The sequence below is a fragment of the Charadrius vociferus genome, unplaced genomic scaffold (assembly GCF_000708025.1).
Source record: "Charadrius vociferus isolate BGI_N301 unplaced genomic scaffold, ASM70802v2 scaffold187, whole genome shotgun sequence".
NCBI classification, from domain to species: Eukaryota; Metazoa; Chordata; class Aves; order Charadriiformes; family Charadriidae; genus Charadrius; species Charadrius vociferus.
In genome coordinates this window covers 443624-464395 of record NW_009649180.1, presented here as the reverse complement: position 1 = coordinate 464395, position 20772 = coordinate 443624, and the positions used below count along the sequence as shown (strand labels likewise).

Here is a 20772-nt window from a genome sequence, read left to right as displayed (position 1 = left end):
AGAACTGAAGTTACACCATATTTGCTTTTTAACTTAGATAAGGATTACTAATCTGAAGCAAAACTTTATCATCCCCACTTACCATACTTCAGTTTGCATGACAAAGCAGTTTTGGATAACACAAAGATTTGTTTTGGTTGAAACTAAAACTGAAAAAGGTGTTCTAGCAGTGTATCTCACATACTGTAACTGCTAAAGTACGTTCAGCCAACAGGACCAGAAAGGACTTCACAGTAATCTCTCTCCCTTCCAAAAAACACACAGTATGGATATGAAACATATAGCATCAACTCTCAGTATATTCCTTCTTATTGTGCTCTGCTTCTTGATAACGTAGCCTAAGTTACAGCTTTGAGTAAGTAGGAGTGGCCAATAAGTAATTTTAATTCTCTTGATATGAACATACAACCTTATTACTAGCACAAAATTTACAAAGCATTTGGATACTTCTAAAAAAAAGGGTTCTTGAAAGTTCGCAATGTCAAAAAGTTAACCTATATTGCAGGCCTGGTGGACGTCTACAAAAGCTTACAAGCTATCAGTCTCCTTAGTGATCTTAGATGCTTATTATTATTACCTAAATGTTCTCAATCAAATACTTTGCTCATGCATTTTAGAAATTATCTTAACGTTGTCCAGCCACTGTAAAATCAGGCTGTGTTCAAAGACTCTCCTTACCCAAGAGTTACATTGCCTCCCTGACTCATGCTATCAGAGACATACTACTTACACGCAAGCCGAAGTAGAGTAGGAAGAACACATTGAAAGCCATGTCGATCTGTAATGTGAAATCTTTGTAGAAATTCTGGCAGGATTCTATTGGGCTATTTGAAAGAAAAAAAAAAAAAAATCGGAGTAAATTGTCAGTATACGAGTTTCTACTCTGGTGAGGTTTTTATGCCTTTCATTAAAGACCTTGATTCAGAAATCACATATCTGTTTTCCAGTCATTTACAAGATACAAGCAAGCATTTCAAATTAATTATTTCATTCATTCAGTTAGTCATTCATACAGTCTTTATATTCACCTGTTCAGATAATATCTGAGAATTAACATGCAGATACCTTTAAGAAAGGACAAGCAGGAGAGTCTCTCAGGATTCCTTAACCCCACATTAACCCTTAAAGAACTGACTTCTTTCTATAAGAGACATACCTATGATACTTTAGGAACAAACCTAACAAGGACACAGCTACAGTGAAATATTACGTCTTTTTAATTGATGTCAAAATAAAAAACCTTAAAAAAAAAAAAAGTAGTTGCTTAGGAATACATTACCCATTAGCAACCTGGAGTACTTAGTCTTGTAGAATCCCTTGTTTATAAGTAGTTAGTTTTGCCTTTTTTTTTTTTTTTCCTTTTTCTCACTTCTTTTTTTGTGTATGGCTATTTAATGTACTTTATGTACAGTACTATGAGCTGAGTAGAAAAGCAGCATAGCCCACTGGTAAAATTAAATAACAAAATAAATTGAGGAATTTGAAGCAGTACTCTAAGGGTTAATTTCTGCATGCAGGTTAATTAAAATACCTTTGTGTGTGTCAAGCAGCCATTGCAAATTCTAGCTTATTATATTATGCTTTATTTAAACAGTGGGACAGGTCCAAAGCTTACTCTATACAAACTGGTACTTTTAGATGTACTTTTATCTAAGAACGGAGATAACTGCTACAAATATGATTAGTGATTTATTTGTGAGATTTCCAAACGAGGTTGGTGAAGCCACGGAACAATGTTGAAGTCACAGACCAAGATGAAAGTCATGTCCCAATATATGTTGATGTATATACACTATATATACCTAATGTCCCACCATATATACATGTATATACACGCATATATTGCTAATGATCATGTATTCATCACAACTGTAATAAAGCGGAAAACTACAATGTAGATCATTTGGAACCCTAGAAAACATCCTTTAAGGAAAGAAGAAATTATTTGGCTTCCCATGTCAAATAAATCACTGAATGTGAATGTAATACCAGTTAGTATAGCGGTAGCTCGGCAAATATAATGCTAGACTGCTCAACAAGCAAGATTCTAGGCGTTATGAATGTCAGTTACCTAATTTAAGGCATAAAGGAAATTACCTGGGCTACCAGGTCATTACACATGCAGCCAAATTTTCCATTCCTTGTATACATTACAGGTCAAACAAGTTAAATACAGCATGCCCTCTCCTGTCTTTAGATGCATGAATGTATACAGCAAAATTCTCCTTGATGTACAACAGCTTTATATTTTAGAAGCTTCACTGTTATAGGAAATTATTTTAAAATATTTTTTTTAAAAAAACTATTTGCAAAGACATTGAAGTTACGAAGCATTTCTATTGTATTTCAAATAAAATTGATTTACAAAAGCAGGCAGCAGAAGGAAAGAGAAGCCAAATGCATATAGGACAGAAGACAGCACCATATACTTTACAAACACAGCTTTAGCGACAAAAAGAGTGGATGTAATCTGAGAACCCAACAGGATCATTTTCTGTATGGCATTATTGAGAGCGAAGGATTTGTCAAAATAAGGTAGGCTACACACTGAGTCACTCTGCACCCTATCAACAGAAATCAAGGAAGTACTGCAGAAGCAGAATGAACAACCCTGCATCAACACAGAGGCCTGGACCCTTAATTCCAGGTTAGGTTTCTGTAAAAGCTGCAGAAATTCACTGAAGCTAATGGAATTGCACAGGTTTATAACGAGGATAGAGAGCTTCATTATCTTCCTTTCCACAGTTATTTGGTACTTGTCATGACTGTTAGATAAGGTCAGCTAAGGTCACAGCTAACAGTGGTATTTTTGTACCACTGTGCTTTACAAAACCTACAAGATCTGACAAATTAGCTAATGCATAATACATCTTCATCTTGTTTGCAAAACACTTAGCACAGGGGACCACAATCCTGATTTGGGACTTTTGTTTACTTAATACCAAAGGTACTTTTTTCTGCTAGTCATATCCCTGAAACATCCTTCATTTCAGAGATCATCTCTCAGTTTCTAAGTTATCAATCTCAAAGACAAACACAACGTCCTTTCCTTTTTATTTTAAACGATGATTTTGTTGGAAAGGCATGTCACTAAGGCTAAGGGAGTTTTTATTTATACTCACAGGATAGATTATACAAGATCTTAAATTTTCCAAATTAAATTTTGGTAATATTCTTCAGTTTGGATTTTTTGTTTTCATCTGTAGCTCACATTTGAGCTAAGAGAAGAATACGGCCACTAATCTTTATCATTGCACGATTCAGCCGGATGCAGAAAGGAAGCCATGTTGACGTGCCTCTTTGCATCAAGTTTCCAAAAATCAGAAGTGCTGTATTTCTCAGAGATCCAGACAGTAGTGTGCTGGGGTGGTCCAGGACTAATAATATGTTCCCTGTTTCAAACTAAAATCAGATGGCTTGTCCTATGGGATTTCACCTCATTAGAACAGCAAATGTTTCACCTTTGAAGGAAGCAACAGACTTTTCTGTGTAAGCATGGTCCATTGCAAGTGTGGTTTCATGCATTTATACTGCTAAAGACCAGGAGAAACCATACTTAAAATCAATGTAGTAACATTATATTAGCAATGAAAGGAACGATTTAAGGTAAACGGATAAAAATCACATAATTGTGTAACTCTAAATGCAATATTTATGTGCACTTTGAAAGAGCATCTTTAATTTGCTACACAAAATTGAAAAAAATCCACTGTAGCCATGACTTCTTGTGTTTTGAAAAGAAAAACTCATAGCACCGATTTTATTTTACTTAACCATAGGGATATCCTGCTGATAATCTATCAAGGACTAAAATTCCCCTTTGCCCTGCCATCTTTTTATGTAATAAACTAAATGCTACAAGCGATGTCTGAGCTACACAAGCAAGATTTGAGAGACTGACAGTTTTCTTCAGGTCAACACTTATATCAAGCTATCATTTGCTGCAACTGTGTACTCTGTGCTACAATTTAATATAAAAATCACATCTAGAGAAACAACAGTGGGCTTAGTATGCCTAATCGTAGTAAAGCCAGAACCTTATTTGATTTTTTTCAGGCATGGACTACACTGTTAATTCTCTTCCTTCCTCTCCTGCTCTTTAAGCACTGCTATTCATTTCAGTTTCACGTTACCTCTATTTACTTCTTCTGTTTATCATTACAGCACCTTTATAGCAATGCTAGTAGTTATAAAGCCCAGTTATACAGGTATCATAGGCATAAACTAGTTTAGTAAGCAGGAGTGACTACAAGACAAGTAACAAAATTATTCCAGTTTAACTTTACACAGATGGGGCAAAATTTTGACAAAGTGTTCCCAGCATCCTTAAACCTTTTTCACAATTGACACTGAAGCCAACATTTTACATGACACTTTTACCACAACTGTACAAGTGAACAAACCTCTGCCACTTCAATTCAAAAAAATTTACTGCTGTTTAAAAAACCACCTTTTTCACAAGTGTCCTGGTTTCAGCTGGGAAAGAGTCTTTCTAGTGATTGCTGTGAAAGTTATGTAAATGATGCATATTGTTTTTGTTGTTGCTAGGAGATGTTTATACTTTCCAAGGACTCTTTTCCACTTCCCATAGAAGCTCAGAAGGAGCACAGATAGAACAATCGGATGGCTAATGGGTGAAAAACCACGATCACTGCTCAGGAAGGTACCAATTCACCAGGTAGTGAGAGTGACTTTTGTCATTATTGTCTTTATCTCAAGCCACAATTCTTTTTCTTCCTTTCTCTTCCCCCTCTCCTTTTCTCTCTCTCCTCCCTACCTTCTCAGGGAGAAGGGGGGGAACTGCACTAGCGGTTGCATGGTCCTAGCTGCTGGCTGGGTTAAAACACAAGTTTATTTCATTTATTTCTTATTCTCACTTATTTCTGGTTCATTTGAAATACTTCTAATGTATTTGAAACGGTTCTACTGGGATTATTCTTTGAATAGTCATAGAACGAGTGGGAGAGGGCAAAAATTAGTATGTATTCTGAAATCCTTTGTTTCTGTGAGTATATTAATATGAAACTTCCCACAGAAGAAGCATTCATAGAATATTTCCAGGATTTGCAGTTGCAACAGAGTTGAAAATATCTTGAGTGTTTTTTCCTGTATCATTTCATCTCTTGATAGGAGCTGTAAAGCCCATTTCCAACTTCAGATCAAAGCCTTGGCACGATATATCAGTCTATGTCACAGTGCAATCACTGTCATTATGACCGCACAGAAGCAAGGGGAAGAAATTCTGTGTTCATTCAGACTGTAGGCCAGCTTTGCAATCGCAGTGACATCTATCTGCCTGATTTTATATAAAATGTTCCCCACAGTAATGGGAAAGGTTGTGCACACCCAATTCGGTACTTGAAATAACTATCCAACATGCAATTTACAGTTCTCTATTCTTTCTGTGTGAGGAAGTGGACTCCTGCATTTTAGGCACATGTCATGTCAAGTCCACTCCTCATGTTTTTCACCTTCTTTTTTTTTTCTTCCTTTTTAATGACAAGGCGTACAAAGACTAAGAGGGATGCCAATTTTTATCTATGCATAATAATAATCAAAAATGCTAAAGGGTAATCTCAAAACATGTTAATCTAGTAAGATTTTGCCGAGAGTTTTGAAGATAAGTTCTAGGTAAAACATCCATAAACCACCGCAAAAGAAGATTACTTCTATTGTAACTTCAGGAAAGTACTGATATTAATATTGCACCACAGCTGCTACATCTTTGGAACTTTAAGAAGTTATTGAAACTTTTAAAAATTCAGAAAATTATCCTAATTTACAATTTTAATTTTTGGAACCAAATTTGTCTTCTGAATGGTGGAGGAAAAGTATTATTTAAATTAGATAAAATCTATTTTAATTCTTAATATTAAAGAAAATGTAAATTTGAAAAAGCTGAAACTAAATAAAAAAAAAGTTACAAACCTGCCTGAGAAAGAAATACATCTACCTGATACTACAATAAATTAAGTTTTTAATTTTTTTTGCTCATGACAGTTTTTAGATTGCACAATAATACATTATATGAATAAACAGGAAAATGTGCAGTTCCTATCGGAAGGAATGTCCATTGATGACAATGAATTTGAAAATCAAATTATAATTATGTACAGAAATACTAGTAGAGGCTGCTAAAATATAATCAACACAAATGAATACATGAAAGAGACCACTCAATATTTAGAAGATCCTCAGTATCTCATCATTTGAAGACATTCCATTCACTTCTCACTTTCAAATTGTATTTGAATGCAATTAATATGTATTAATTTGGGCATGTAAGTCTACTTTGTTCATGAAAGTGTCTATAGTGGTCTTTTTTTTTTTTTCCAAACTATTTTGTTTTACTGGAAGCTCCTCTGTAATACTGAATTCCCTCAAATTTATTTATAAAACAAACTCAATTTTATGAATTTTAGAGTAAAAAAAAAGTTCAGCACAAATTTGATATGACGTCATGACAGTGTCCATTTTTACTCCTTTAATACATATTTTTAACAGTACAGCAAAAAAAAAGGGGGGGGTATGGTTAGGCTTTTTAACTGTGTTTCAGTGATGTAGCACTGAAGTAAAACTAAGGGAAAAGCTAGATGTATCATTTAGTAAAAGCAATGTTCATCCAATGCAGAACACTTTCTGTTTCTTTAACTATGGTTTAGTTGTACTGCTCAGAAGGGAATAAGCAGTTAAAATCTTTGTTACTGAAACAGGCATGAACATATAGCAAAATTATAAACACAGATGCCTATCAGGTGTCAACCTAGTGAAACAAATACCATAATTCAAATAAATCAGTAAGACTAAATAAGAATCAAAGGTGTCCAACATCTCACAGAGTGATAGAGAGCATAACAATTTTTTTTCTCACTTCAAAGGGCTTTCATTTACTAACCATTAGTCCCACAGTAAGAAAACAAAAAGTATTTTCTTGCAGTGTGTGTACTTATCTTCTAAATGCAAGATGCCGTGGTAAATTACTCAAATTTAAAAGGCTGTTCTTTGAGTCATAACATCAATAAGCTCATCAATTTTTTGATGGCAAATGTCTTCTAAATTACTTCACTCTCACTTGTCATGATGTGGTCTGCCACTGGTGAAGTTTTGCTACTAGCATTTTCAGTTAGCACTGCAGGATAGGCAGGAAGAGTTAAGCCGGTTTCCTTCCCAAAGAGGAAGAACAGCCAGCTGGACCAGAACAATGCTTCCATGAAGGCAAGGGGAAGACCCACTTTGCCCACAGCAGAAATAATCTGCCATCACAGCCCTAAGCCTCAGGATTCATAAAACACTATGGGATTGATATGACCCTAGTTAAAGATCTTTTCTAAGAGGTTTTGTGTACCTGGAACTAATGACTGAAGGAGGAATAATCCCTTTCTCACTGAATTTTGCAGATAGTTACGACCTGATAGCCAAGGATGATGCTGTGACCGTTTCCTGTATCTTCTTCTCTTGTCATTGATAATGATACATTTAAATCTTTTTTGACCTGTCAACCTCCCACCTCTAAATCCTTAGCTAACTGCTTCTCCTCTGCACACACACGTACACACCCAAGGAACTTTCTCCTCCCAACACGTTTCAGTGTCAAATCCTGGAGCTTCTTTTTTATACTCATAGCTAAGATGTTGAGCATGCTTGGTTATGTCACTCAACTTTATTTATTGTACCTTCCTCCTGTCTGGACTCCATAATGCCTATTACTTTACCATCCTCTTCCTTCAAAAAGCTTCAGATAAATATTCCTGCATAAGTCCTTGGGACTTTGCCAAATACCTTTTTTTAATTCTCTATTCTGACTCGCCTTTGCTTAAAAAATTAAACCATATTTGTCTTTCCAGTCACGAAAACTTTTCAACTTCAGCATCCAATACAACGCAATTTTGGATCACTCTTTTACTGGTTTTGTTTCCGTCTCCATTCCTGCCTTGTCTACACGTGGAGTGGCCTCACTTCTTCACTTTGATAGGCATCTTTCTTTTTCGTATTCTTTTTGTAAATGCATTGCTGACCTTAGGCTCATACACACTGAGCCTCTTTGAATTACATCAATAATCAGTATCCTCTTTGTTCAATTTTAAAGTAAATAAGCAAAATATAAATCTGATCAAAATAAAAGATGAACTTCCAAATAATGTGAAATAAAGCTATCTTCCAAGATTTCTTAGACTATTGCTTAACCTACACCTTATAAACTGCAAGCTCCTCGAGGGAACTGCTTTTCAGAAAAACGGAGGAACAATGCAAATGCCTGTCCTTATTTCCCTTTCCTAATTTCTACCACAACATCTTCTGTTATTCTTTAAAGTCCGACAGATCGTAAGCTGGCATTAGAATATTACCCTTCTATTTCTAACCTTATTAAAAAATGCATCATGACTCATCTGTTCTGCAGATGCTTTCTACAACTAAGTAGTTCTATATTATCTCCCTAGCACGCTGGGGAACCTTGAGAAGCTTTTAGACAATTTGGGGTAAAATTAACAGGTTTCCTTATCCTCCTCCTTCAAAAAAAAAAATCCGCTATCAGAAGAAATAAGCAGTAACAAAACCAGATCAATCAGTAATAAATTGGTATAACAGCATCATTTAGTGAAGATTTTTCTAAGAATCAGAGCCAGATACATGTTTTTCTTTATGATTCTTTTCACTTTTCTGGATCATGTGATATAAACTGGGGCATAAAAGTGTGGGGTTTTTTCCTTTGAATGTTAACCTGTTTTACATGTAAATATATACTTAAATGCTGTGACTTGACAGTTTTTAATACAAAATTAATTCAGTTTACAAACAGAGACAGAAAAGGACTTGCAGTGAGACGGAGAGGCTCTTAATTTTAATTTCTGTCACATCCATGTATGAAGTTAAGAGCCAAATTAAGTTGGTACAACTGCATAATGAAAGTATACTTTCCTGATGCCCATCTCAGAATCACAGGATTTTGCCTGGCATAACTCTACTGAATTTTACAGAGGTATTTGCGATTGACAATACACCAATTGACAGAGTCAAGTAACATTGCTAGCACTTATTTTACCTAAATGAACTAATACAACTTGGTAAGATTCAGTATAATGTTGTCAGTTTCCATCTTTCTTTTTCAAGTTTTCCATGAATTTAAAGTATATCGTGCATCTTCATAGACTGCTCTAGTAAAACATAAGTCAACCAACACAGAACTCAAGCAAAATGAAATTCTTATCTTCCTTAGCTCAAACACAAAATTGTATAAAAGTGTGATAACAAGAAACTTTTATTTACATTTTTTATATTGAATTGCTGGGATATACAGAAAATACGCTTATTAAAATTGCTCACTCTGAAAACGGCACATTTCTTAATTTCATCAGGGTGTATTTACATTCACTACTGCCTGCAGCGTATGTCTTCTCTAATCACTGACTTTCACAAAAAAAAGCTGAAGGAAGATTCCTGCAGACCAGCTAAACAACCAGAAACAGTGCTAAAACAGTCAAAAGTAAGTGGCCCAGAGTCAATCTCCATAACTCTAAGTTCTTTCAGTAGGGTATGGAAGACAGAGCATGCACTTGCTTGCAAAACACACTATTAACATCTTTATCCTACCTAAGATAAATGCATTTGAAAAGGTTTGCTGAGAACCACATAGGTAAGTAGGAAGAGTATATTATTTTATTTTGCATTAGATTTGTTAATTGCTTACCATAAGCTGAGAACACTGGCAGCTGCAAATACTATTACATTACCTTGACAAAAAGATCTCCCTGATGACAAGCCAATTCTAAGAGGACAATAGAGCAACAATGCCAGGGAACACATTTTTAATCAAAGGTTTCTATGTGATACCACTAACATAGTAAAGAGAAAAAACACCAGTATACTGTTTCAATTAACATTATATTATTAACTTTTTTGACAACATTTAATAAGCCACTTCAGTTATATCTAGTATGCTGACTGCATTGTAGAGTTGTTAAACTGCATACTGTATTTACTAAAGTTGACAATCTTGCATGTTTCTACTTCATAATAAGACCATTTTCTATAATTTAACAATCATTTTATGTTTTTTAATATTCTTTATCAAAGCGTATCAAGGATAATAAGTTGTCATAGCTATTTACTCCAGAGAACAGAAAATAATTGTTGACATCAAAATGCAAACACATCAGATGATGCATAAAACTTTTTCAATTAACATATAGTTAAACACTGGAATAGGTTCTTTAGGAAGAAAGGTTAATCTCAGATTTTTAAAACAGTGGGAAGCACTTTTCAGCCTGGGATATACGGATCATTTACAGTCCTTACATTTGCATATGTCAATAGAATGATCTACATGTGATATTTCTAAAATTTCCTCCTTCTGTAGTAGAGGGCCTACAAAACATTGGTCTCTTAGATAAGTGTCTGTTCGAATAAATTTATGTATAGCCACTCTTACTTTGCAGCAGAAGGAAGAGTGACTTCCTGAGATTTCTTCTTACTCTGTATTATATGATTCAATTTTGCAGCTGCTGTCTTTTAAAATTACTCAAAAGTCTTTTTCACATTTGCTATCCACTTTCTGCAAACTCAGTTTTCAACAGCCCATCATCATCATCGGTTTCCAGCTCCAGCTACTCCTCCATCTCAGTGCCTTTTATTATCCTTCTATTCTGCTGATACTGTTGTCCAGCTTTTAAAAGTCTCCCTCATCTGATTGCACTCTTTGAAAAAACACATACAATCTTTGAAAATGAGGATATCCTTTACCTATCCTATCCGACTCCAAATTAAGATAACTAATCATTTTTCTTTTGTATATCATCATAAAACTAAGTTCTGATTTTCTGCTTGATATGCGTAACAGATTCCTCCAGATGATTTTGAGTATTCTTTCCATATTATTCTTGGTTGCTTGCATACTGTAATTAAAAAAAACCCTAATCTTGTCCTATGAAATATAGTCTAAGTTCAGCTATCCTAACTGAAAATTACAAGAACACTAGACAAATTGAAGTGTTAAAATATTTCCAGTTCATTCATCTGACTACCTTTTCTGGAATTCCTTCCTGTGGTACTTTAATGAAAATATCTGGCTACCAGCTAGTTTTCACTGAGTAGTAGTAAACTTGAACCTAAAGTATATTATTTGACTTCAATGTCAGTGAATAATGTAATTGAGCAATGAAAGGCAGAAGTACTGTAAAGCAGTAGAAACTTGACATTACGTTACTGGATCAGCTTTTTTGGTCATGCTTTTTGGTGCACGCACCCAAATCTATTATTATCCATAAAAAGCTATCCATATTGTATTAATGGTAATTCTAAAAGCAGTCCTAATACACAGTTACACCAGACAGGATATGTTGTTTCATATTTCAAACAAAGGCATAACTGTAAACATGAATCATGTACATTCCTTCAAAAAATCTGCATAAAACTAGAAAATATATTAGTCCCAAACTTTCCTAATTGCAGATTTTCTCTCTCATTCATCATGAGAGAACCTTTTAGCCTTATCTATCCCATCAGCACAAGGGTCCTTTTAAGCACCTTAGTCATTTAATACTTAAAATACCTTTAGGGTGCCATAGGTCATGCAACTCAACTACTCCTATCTAAACTATTACACATCTAGTATCCTTGCAAATTATCATTGGGAAGCCTGTATTTGTATACTTGTTCCACTTTACCTGGAAGAATGGACAGGGGAATTGAAGTAAAAAACCTTTCAACTGCCGAGAGCAACTATCTGAGATCTTTTAATATATCTTAGGCATCACAGTACACTGATTTAAATTCCTCTGCTTTAAGCCAACTGCAGGAATAATCCAGGTAACATTCACTCCCAGAATTTGCAAACACGTATGACAGTCCTTTCTATCAGTTTCTCTTTTCCTTCCCCTGGACTCCTGGAGAGTCTTTATTGCACATATTTTTTTAAAGTAAAACACATACACAGTTTCTCTACCCATACACTCCTCCACTGTGACTTAGTTTCCATATGCGTATAACTGTAAATCTAGTAAATTTTCCAACTTCGAAATTTTCATATCACAGCTATTCCAGCTATGGGATCTGATTATTTACCAGGACTGTCTTAAGAACAAATTACCATATTCTTAAGGCAAAATGCTGATTCTATGAAAGACTCGCTGAATAGCCACATTTACTTTGCAAAAGAATAGCAACACTTTAAACAAACATAGAAGAAATTAAAAAAAAATAGTTAAACTCTTTCCTAGTTCAACTTTTTAGACAAGAAAATGAGGCTGGAGCCTGAGTGACAGTCTGAATCACAGTGGCTTTTCTAAATGGGAAAGGCAAAGCCCTTTTTAGGCAGATTAATGACACTAGGTCTTTCTTTTTTAGCAGTCACTTTATCTCCATTAACAAAGGGAATAAGGTATTGCCAACACCTGTAGCAGTTGCTCAAATCATTTATCACAAGCCTGATCTAAAACTACTTTACATCAATGTAAAAAGAGGATCATAATGATGTTAAAAACTAATATATAGTGGCCCTTTTTTCCTAACACATCTCAACATAGCTTGCAAACATGCACTGTATCATCCAACACCTTTTTATCCTGGCTGCTGTGCATGGGAAAACAGATGTGTAGTTAGGCTTACACACTGAGCTACTGCAAGGTCAAAAGGACTGGTGTAATAATACATTTTGCACCAATTTCAGGAGGAAGAACTTCATGTTGTTGTATAGATACACGTCTGATCAGTTTTACAGTCCTAAAAGAATTTTCCTTCATAAGGAAAAAAAAAACACCTAACTGTCATTATTCGGAATAGAGGAATAACATAAAAGAAATAAAAATCCTAAGTAAACCTAAATAATAAATGTTCTCAGGGCAGCACAGTTTCAGTACACGGGTGGCATGACAACAGCTGTGGAAATTACTTCTCTTTTTTATTGTTTTGGATATATTGCATGTCATCAGTTACCTGCTTAAAATCACACGCTAAGAGGTTATTTTGGCTTTAACAATGGTAATTGTTCACAATTACCATTTTTCAAACATCATCACATTTTATATTAAAGGCCCTCAAAGTTAAATGTATGGGATAAATAATGTTTTTTCTCCAAGTTGATTATTAATCTGTAGTCTGCAAATTAATTTTGACCCCCAAAAAAGCACAAAATGTAACCTCTGAACACATACACCCAACATTTGTGCTGATTGACAGCACTACAAAATTGTGTTCAGACACAATGTTTCAAGTCACTTTCCAAAGTGCTATTTCATCATTTTATCAGGAAACAATAGGATTAGCATCAAATCACATCATCTACTGTGCTGATGAAAGATTTATTTGACTACATTTAAGAACATATGAATAACAGGTTGCTTAGGATGGTCACAACGTCATTTGTAAAAAACTTAAGAGCAGTGTTACAATTCTTCATATGAAAATTCATTTTAGTGGTGTTTTGTAAATCAATACATTTTAAATTATTTTGCAGGCATTTAATATTATCAAAAAACCATTGTTGCACTTCAAAATTCTTCCCAAATTTCGACTTTTAACAGGTGATTATGTATAATCTTACCTCTTTTCACTGTCACCTGCTGCTAAAGTTGACAGCAGGGAAGGTTTATCTTTCTGAACGCTACTGGCATCATTGAGCCTTTGTCACAACAGAATAGTTAGTTCGCTCTTGCTTTCCCACATCTTGACCACCCTGCAATTGTCTGTCTAGTCAAACTACTGTAATATGCTGGAAATTTTACATATATATATATAGAGACCTGATACATAAAAAGTCCTACTCATTCTATAAAAGCTTAACTAAAGATATTGATAAGCATAATTTACATTTGCTCAAACTTTCTAATTTTATGGGTTCTTTTAATTCCAGTTCATGCACTTAATGCTTAGACCGCATTCAGTGTATACACGATTATGGTAAGCACTTTGGCATGCACAGGCAATACAAGAATAGATTATAATTAAACCCATAGACAACCAAAAAAGGTGAAGTTGCATCATGCAATGAAACCACAGCTTGGCCTGGGCTGCCATGCAGAAAAAAACCTACATCAATGAGTCTGCTGTACGGCTCCTAGGTAAGAGTTGATATGAAAGAGGTGAGTTATTTCAGCAATGAAGTCACAGGCTGAAAATGTTTATACTACTGTAAACAAAACACTGTACATAGCACCAGCATTACTCTGGGGGAAAAAGATGCTTGTAGAGGACAAAAAGGATGAGAAAGAAGAAGGGGGAGGAGGAATTATAAATTACAGTAACAATTCTGAAATCCAATTGGTCCTTTTTATTAAGCATTTTGTCATTTCATTAAAAATAATCTCATTTGCGCTTTCAAAGCAAACCTGAATTTTCAATGTATTTTGCAAAAACCAATGGATGAAATAATGAGAGACAGGGTAATTTCAAGACGTCCATAGTCTTCAGTAACTGATGACTAACAAGATAATACACACACAGATATGTAGAGGTGTATTTTTCAATGCAGTGCACAGGATCTAAATGACACAACTTCCATTGATTTGAATGCATAATGTATTGGACTGAATGAATATGGGTGGCATAAGGAATGCAATGATATGAGCGATTTATTCAGCCACCTCCTGCTGCTTTTCTAGTAAAAGACATCTTTCTGCTGAATAAAGCAGGTTGTTTATTTTTTTTTTCAGAAATAGTGGTAATTCTGAATTGCCTTTACCTTACTCACCTTCAGTTGCTCGGAATGTAAAAATGAGACCTGAATAACCACCTAGCCTGTTTTAAAGCATGTACATTAGGCCCAGTACTTCATAGCCTGATTCCAGTAAGCTCAGAAAGAAACAGTTGCCAGGTAATTTATTTTAATGCAACACTCACCTAAGAGATCCTATCCTGTGATGAAAAAAGTATGATTCTGTAACACTAGAATATATTATGTGTGTTCCATTACAAAAATATTTGTTCCATTTTTTTCAATAGTTATGCTGGTTTTGAGCATTTTTTCTTAATTACCCTTAATTGTAGGTGGTCACTCTGTTTTTATCGCAGTTTCCATATATATCAACTAATTATGCAGAGCAGCAATTCAGGGAACACCAAAAACAGTGTTATCAAGAAAACTAAAATTTTACTTACTGTATAAAGTTTTTTTATATAATCTATTGCTGTTCCAGTTGCAGAACAATTGCTTTTGGTACTCCATTTTTATTCGCTGATAACTGTTGGAAATGTTAATCTTTTTATTTAGGAAGTTGCCACAGAAATTTAGATCAAAATAAAATCAGCTTAACTGACAGTAGAAATAATTTTCTGGCCTCTTGAAATTGCTCAGATATGCAGAAAAGCCTGTCAGCACCTTTTGAATTTGACAGGTTAAAAAAATTATATATTCCACATATAAAACCTCCAATTGTACTCTTCTTAAATAGTGAAATCCATATTCATTTTCCAGCCCAACACTTCCATCCTTTTCACAGGGACAGAACAAACTTACAGTCATGACTCATACCACTTTTGGCCACTATGTGCTATTGAACAAGGCTAGTAAGATGTTTCATTAATTGTATATTAAAGATGTGAACATTTTCTTGGGTGTACAGGTATGCACTTACAAACTATTGCACTGTGCATGCAAATCATGTTATCAAATAGGAAAAACGTTACTGAGGCAAGATAGATTTAAGCATTGCTGACAAAGCCAGCAACCTTGTTTAAGGCAAGCAGATGAGAAGCCCAAAAATTTAGAAACTGAATTTGCAGACTTCTGAAGTGTACCATCCAACTACAGACCATACAGTCAGTAATAGGAATTACGGCATACACAGTATGCACTATAACACATATGTATATATCACAAGATAAATGATACATTATTATGTATGTACGTATACTTTCCCATTGCTGTGGGAAATAAGCCATCTTTCCTTACTTGACAAACATCGATTTAGCAAAAGATTAAAAACATTCCTTATATTTATTCTTTATAAAAATAATAGGTATTTTTTCACCTAGTCACGATAGAAAAGTCCTAGAGACACAGACAGAACACAGAGCTGATCTTAATTCTACAATCTCATCACTCTGAATATGAACATAACAACATAAAAACAAAATTAGAAGAATCATATCCTTGGTATCTGCTACTAATGCAGCAGAGGATGATAGAAGCTACAAATGTAAGGATCTCTGAAGATCACGTTAAATTACAGTTTACCATACATCTTCACAACAGTTTATTGTCCTGCAAACAGTGATTTTTGCTATAAAACCAGCTAGTCTTGAGAGATTAAATTAGTAGGTTCAAGAGTAGATTCAGTCTTCTGTTTTCAGACTGTTGCTACGAACCAACCTCACGCTAGAAGAGTTTCTCTGCTTCAGCTAGAGAGAAGCTATCAAACTCATTCATTTCCTTACAAGCTAAAATGGCAGAAGTTTCTCCCTTTTGGTACAGCCAAAAGCCATAAAACACTTTATGTAGTTCATACAAGTCTGTTACAAATTACAAATTCTAATCACTATGAAGGATGCTGTAGTGTTGAAATTAAACGACCACAGCTATTGAATTTAACTAAATTGCTGGGATAGTTTGCTCAGGCATTCAGTTCTTTCCAATTCTTGAATAAGAAATTCCTTTTAATAAATCAACTACTGGCAAAGTTTAGTCTGGCAAAACAGGGCATCTGACTCTAGCTTTCTGTTTTCTGCTAAGCATACTGTGCTGCACAGCAAAGAAATCAGATGGGTCAAACTACAGTCTCACCATTGTAAATATTTCTGCTTATATACTACATGGATTAGCTAGATTATTCACATACAGAGTTAAGCACACTGGACAGAGCCTTGCATAAATAGTGACCAAAAATACCATCAAAATCTTCAACTGGTAATAATATCATAAAATTAACTGATCCAACACATTCAGTAAAGAAAGCTCAGCTGTATCCAGAGTCTGTTCTGAATACTTGCATGAACACAGATTTCAAATCTCTAGATATATTGTTTCAATGCTTCATAGCTCTTACAAATACAGAAAAGCCTGATTATTATTAGTATCAATAATTATAACAAGCTTTAATCTTCATTATCCTTATTGCTCTTGTCTGTATTGAGGAAAATGTTTACACCAGCAAGAATTTTTCCCTCTGACTTCAGAGGGCACTTCCTAATACGTTGATGTCCTGGCCTTCACTTAAATTCAGTACCTCTAAGCTCCCAGAATCTAAAAAGAACACTGCATTAGCAAGCTGTTGCAATTTTTTTACTTCAGTTTGATAAAAATAAAGGTTGATATTTTCAAGAAATATCATGATCGAAGCTCCTGAGTGATTTTGAAAAATTTAATTTATTCCATATTCCGTGCTCTAGGAAATGTATATGAACGTATCAATATTTTTCTATACATTGCCTTTTTCTATGCACATTATATTGACATTTCACAAATTCAGTTCCTTTTTCTTAGTCAGATATGCTGTTAAAAGTGAACTCACAACTCAAAGGTACAATAAAGACATAATTAAACATTCATCCTTATTTCCCAACCTAAAAAAGAACAAAGACAAAACATTAAATGTCACCCCATTTAAAATTAAAGATTTATAACAATGAGACTCAAATATTTACTATGTAAGGTGGTACATATCGCTTCAAGAAGGAATTCGACAAAAATCAGCTATACTTTTAATAAAACATATAAATTGCTACGAAAAATAGCCAAGAGACAATTTCATTGATATTTCACTAGTATTCAATTAGCTTACTCATAAAATGATGTTAGAAAAAATAGCAGACTATGGATAATCTATTTTCCCTATGGTGGAAGCACTTAAGCCTGACAATTAAAATGAAGATTTGCAACAATGGTGCAATAAGCAACCTGTACCCTTAACATAAAAAACACCCATCAACAACTATTATTGCATTTACATTATATCAACTTGGTAGAATAGAAATAAAATGATTGTAAACATCATTGTCACAGGAGTTTTTGCTTTGGAAAATAAGCAGCCAGCAAAGGGAGTCACTATCTGTTATCTCTGTGTTCCAAAATACAGAAAAGATGCTTACTCTTCAATTAGAATCTATAAAATTACATCAAATGGTTTTAATTGTTTAATGGAAAGCTAAAAAGACTAAAAAAAAATTAACATAATTTAAAATTAGAGACCTACTCCACAGTTGCTTTTCCAAAATATGAAGATTTAATTTTTATTCTGATATTATGCAATATCAGAATAAAATTCTGTATTATAGAATTCTAATTATCTCTATATGTTATAGAATTCTATGTCTATCTATTCTATATCTGTCATTCAGTTCTGAGGCTGTGGAAATCAGAGTATGAAATTAAGAAAATAAGTTATCCTTCAACAATATAGGAACTAATATTTAACACTACAGCCAGAGGAATTAGTTGCAATTATATACACTAGACAGAAGCTGGCAAAGAAGGAAAATGACAAAAGAGCAGATATGAACTAACAGATGTAGAAATTTCACATCACAGATCATGCACTAAAAAGACTACTGAGAACAATCTAATCTCTGCCTCTCCAGATAGAAAAGTGATGGCAAACACAATAAAATTAAAAAGAAAACAAGTGTGAAAACAAAGAGGCTGATTCAAGTGGAAATGCATAATTAGTTACTTAACTTTGAAGCACCATGTATACTGAAGATAATAATTGCAAAAAAATGAGAATAAGACACCTAGGAAGCCTTGATGACACGTGTTTCATGTAATAAATATCGCATTACAAAAATGTGAAGTCAAATCAGTAAATAAGAGTGATATGAGAAATATTCTGCAAAACTTTGTGCTAACATAACTGTTACTCTCTGTATGACCCCTTTAAGTCTTTGGGCTTGGTTTCACTTAACCAGGTAGCTGAGTTAATAATTTTCAGTAACCCTTCTGAATTACTTGACTGAAGATGGCCATAAGCAAGTCACTGGAACTACAGGGTGACTGGATTAATAACCATTAAACCATGGTGATTTGAACAATTACATTGCCACAGCATTTTAGCTACAAAATCAAATGCATTGGAGTTTCAAATTTTCCCTAGGCAGCCAAGCTTATTCAATTCACGTCAGGCATTCATGTTTATGACAGCGAGCTGGTCTAGAGAAAAAGCTTCCTTTCCCATGAACTAACAGTGCCTTGAGAAAAGCCTTGAGATACCGTGCTAAACAGTTCTCAGTGAGTGTACTTAGTAGTCATCTCTTCATGTACAACGGCAGACTAACGCCAGCCTGTCCTGATTGCCATAGCTGTTTATCTCACCTCCTTCCCCCACCTCCATCAAGCCCATTACATTGCTTTTCCAGAACTCACTCTGTTCCCAGCCGGTCTCTCTCACACAAAGAAAAAACCCCCAAAATAATAAAACAAATTTCTCCAATTCTTCCTATAACCACCGTTTTAAGGACCACTCCACAGTTTGTCGCTGTCTGCCCAGGATTTTCTCTGTAATATGCTTCTATACCCTTTTGTACTTATTTCTGACAGGGCTTGCTTCTCCTCCGATCTGTAGAAGGTGAAAGGATTGACATGCAGGTTAATTAAAGACAGACAGAAAGAGCAGGCAAGACCTAGCTGCCTTCTGACCAGGAAACTGCAGTTGTCTCTGATCTACTGAAATGAGTTACATGTGGTCAAGAGCATTGGTCTCTGCGATGAAAGGGCAGACCGTTCACCTTTGCTTCCTCAGGACAACTCTATCTTGCTTCCCTGCACTCAATACTTAGCCTCACTCCTGCTCTTGTTGCCAAGTGAAACTGGAGGCAAAAATACACTGTGTTTTGCCTTGTACTAAAAATCGGAAAAAAACTCTAACTCCCAATTTGTAACACTTGCATCAGTGTTTCCATGTAAGTGAATTAGCACAACAAATATTACCAGCTGTTAAGTTAAAGCAAGGGCAGAAACCTCTGGATCTGCAGAATGTGTGTTTGGGATAAGATGCACAACCACTGCACAGGTGTTCAATTTTTAATTTATGAAAGACGGTACAGAAAAAATAGAAGATGAATAATTTTCTCTAAGTCGACATTGTAAAAGAGAAATTAAAAAATAAGTAAAGTCATTGTACATCCTCTTGAAGGAGTATATCTGCAGAAACATGCTTGGCGAGGTAGAGCACTGATATAACCTGGAAGCTTAGAGATACCAAGGGGGAGGGAAGGACGCAGCAAATGACATAAGAACCCAATGGCTGAGCCTCCAAATTCTTTCTAGTCAAGGGCTTAGGGAAGCTTAGGAAAAAGAACAGACGAGAATTGTAAGCTACAACTTATTCACAGCAATAACAAGAGTTTGTATTAGAATGTGATTTAGTAGGGTTCTACATTGGTGACTGGGAATACCATAAAGACTATTACTAGAATATTCAAAACAACTTTAATCCCAAAGGGCTTGTCTCGACAAAAACAGGAAGAAACTGAGTCAAACCTATTGGAGAACTAGGAAGAGTAATGTCCCAGGACTTCTGGGGAAAGCAAGTGTAGTGAAGTAGTAGATAATGCAGTAATAACCAAAATACACACTTAGTAAACTATCTTTGATGGTGGCTGTAAAGAATGTTTCTATTCAGTACCTGCTTATCTAAAAAAGCATATTGCAATGATCATTAGCCACCAAATGGACTACTATGATAGAAGATTTATCAGGATTCTGCTTTATGGAACAGTTGGATCCTCAATTATTCTTTCTAACGTAAGGCGCTTATCACAGACTTTAAGTTACAAACCATGTATGACAAACGTTTGCACAGTATTATTGATTAGCATATTAGCACACCCACCATCCTATCACTGTTGCAA

General features: G+C 34.8%; 1 protein-coding gene across 18 annotated transcripts in view; it reads right to left on the bottom strand.

Moving 5' to 3' along the window:
- The window catches only part of KCNMA1 (potassium large conductance calcium-activated channel, subfamily M, alpha member 1), a 502219-nt gene that overhangs the window by 198416 nt on the left and 283031 nt on the right, over positions 1–20772 (bottom strand). For all 18 annotated transcript variants that reach the window (XM_009888636.1, XM_009888640.1, XM_009888635.1 and 15 more), the window contains exon 4: positions 731–824. In XM_009888636.1, the coding sequence (XP_009886938.1) occupies positions 731–824 (94 nt within the window). The remainder of the gene's footprint in view (positions 1–730; positions 825–20772) is intronic.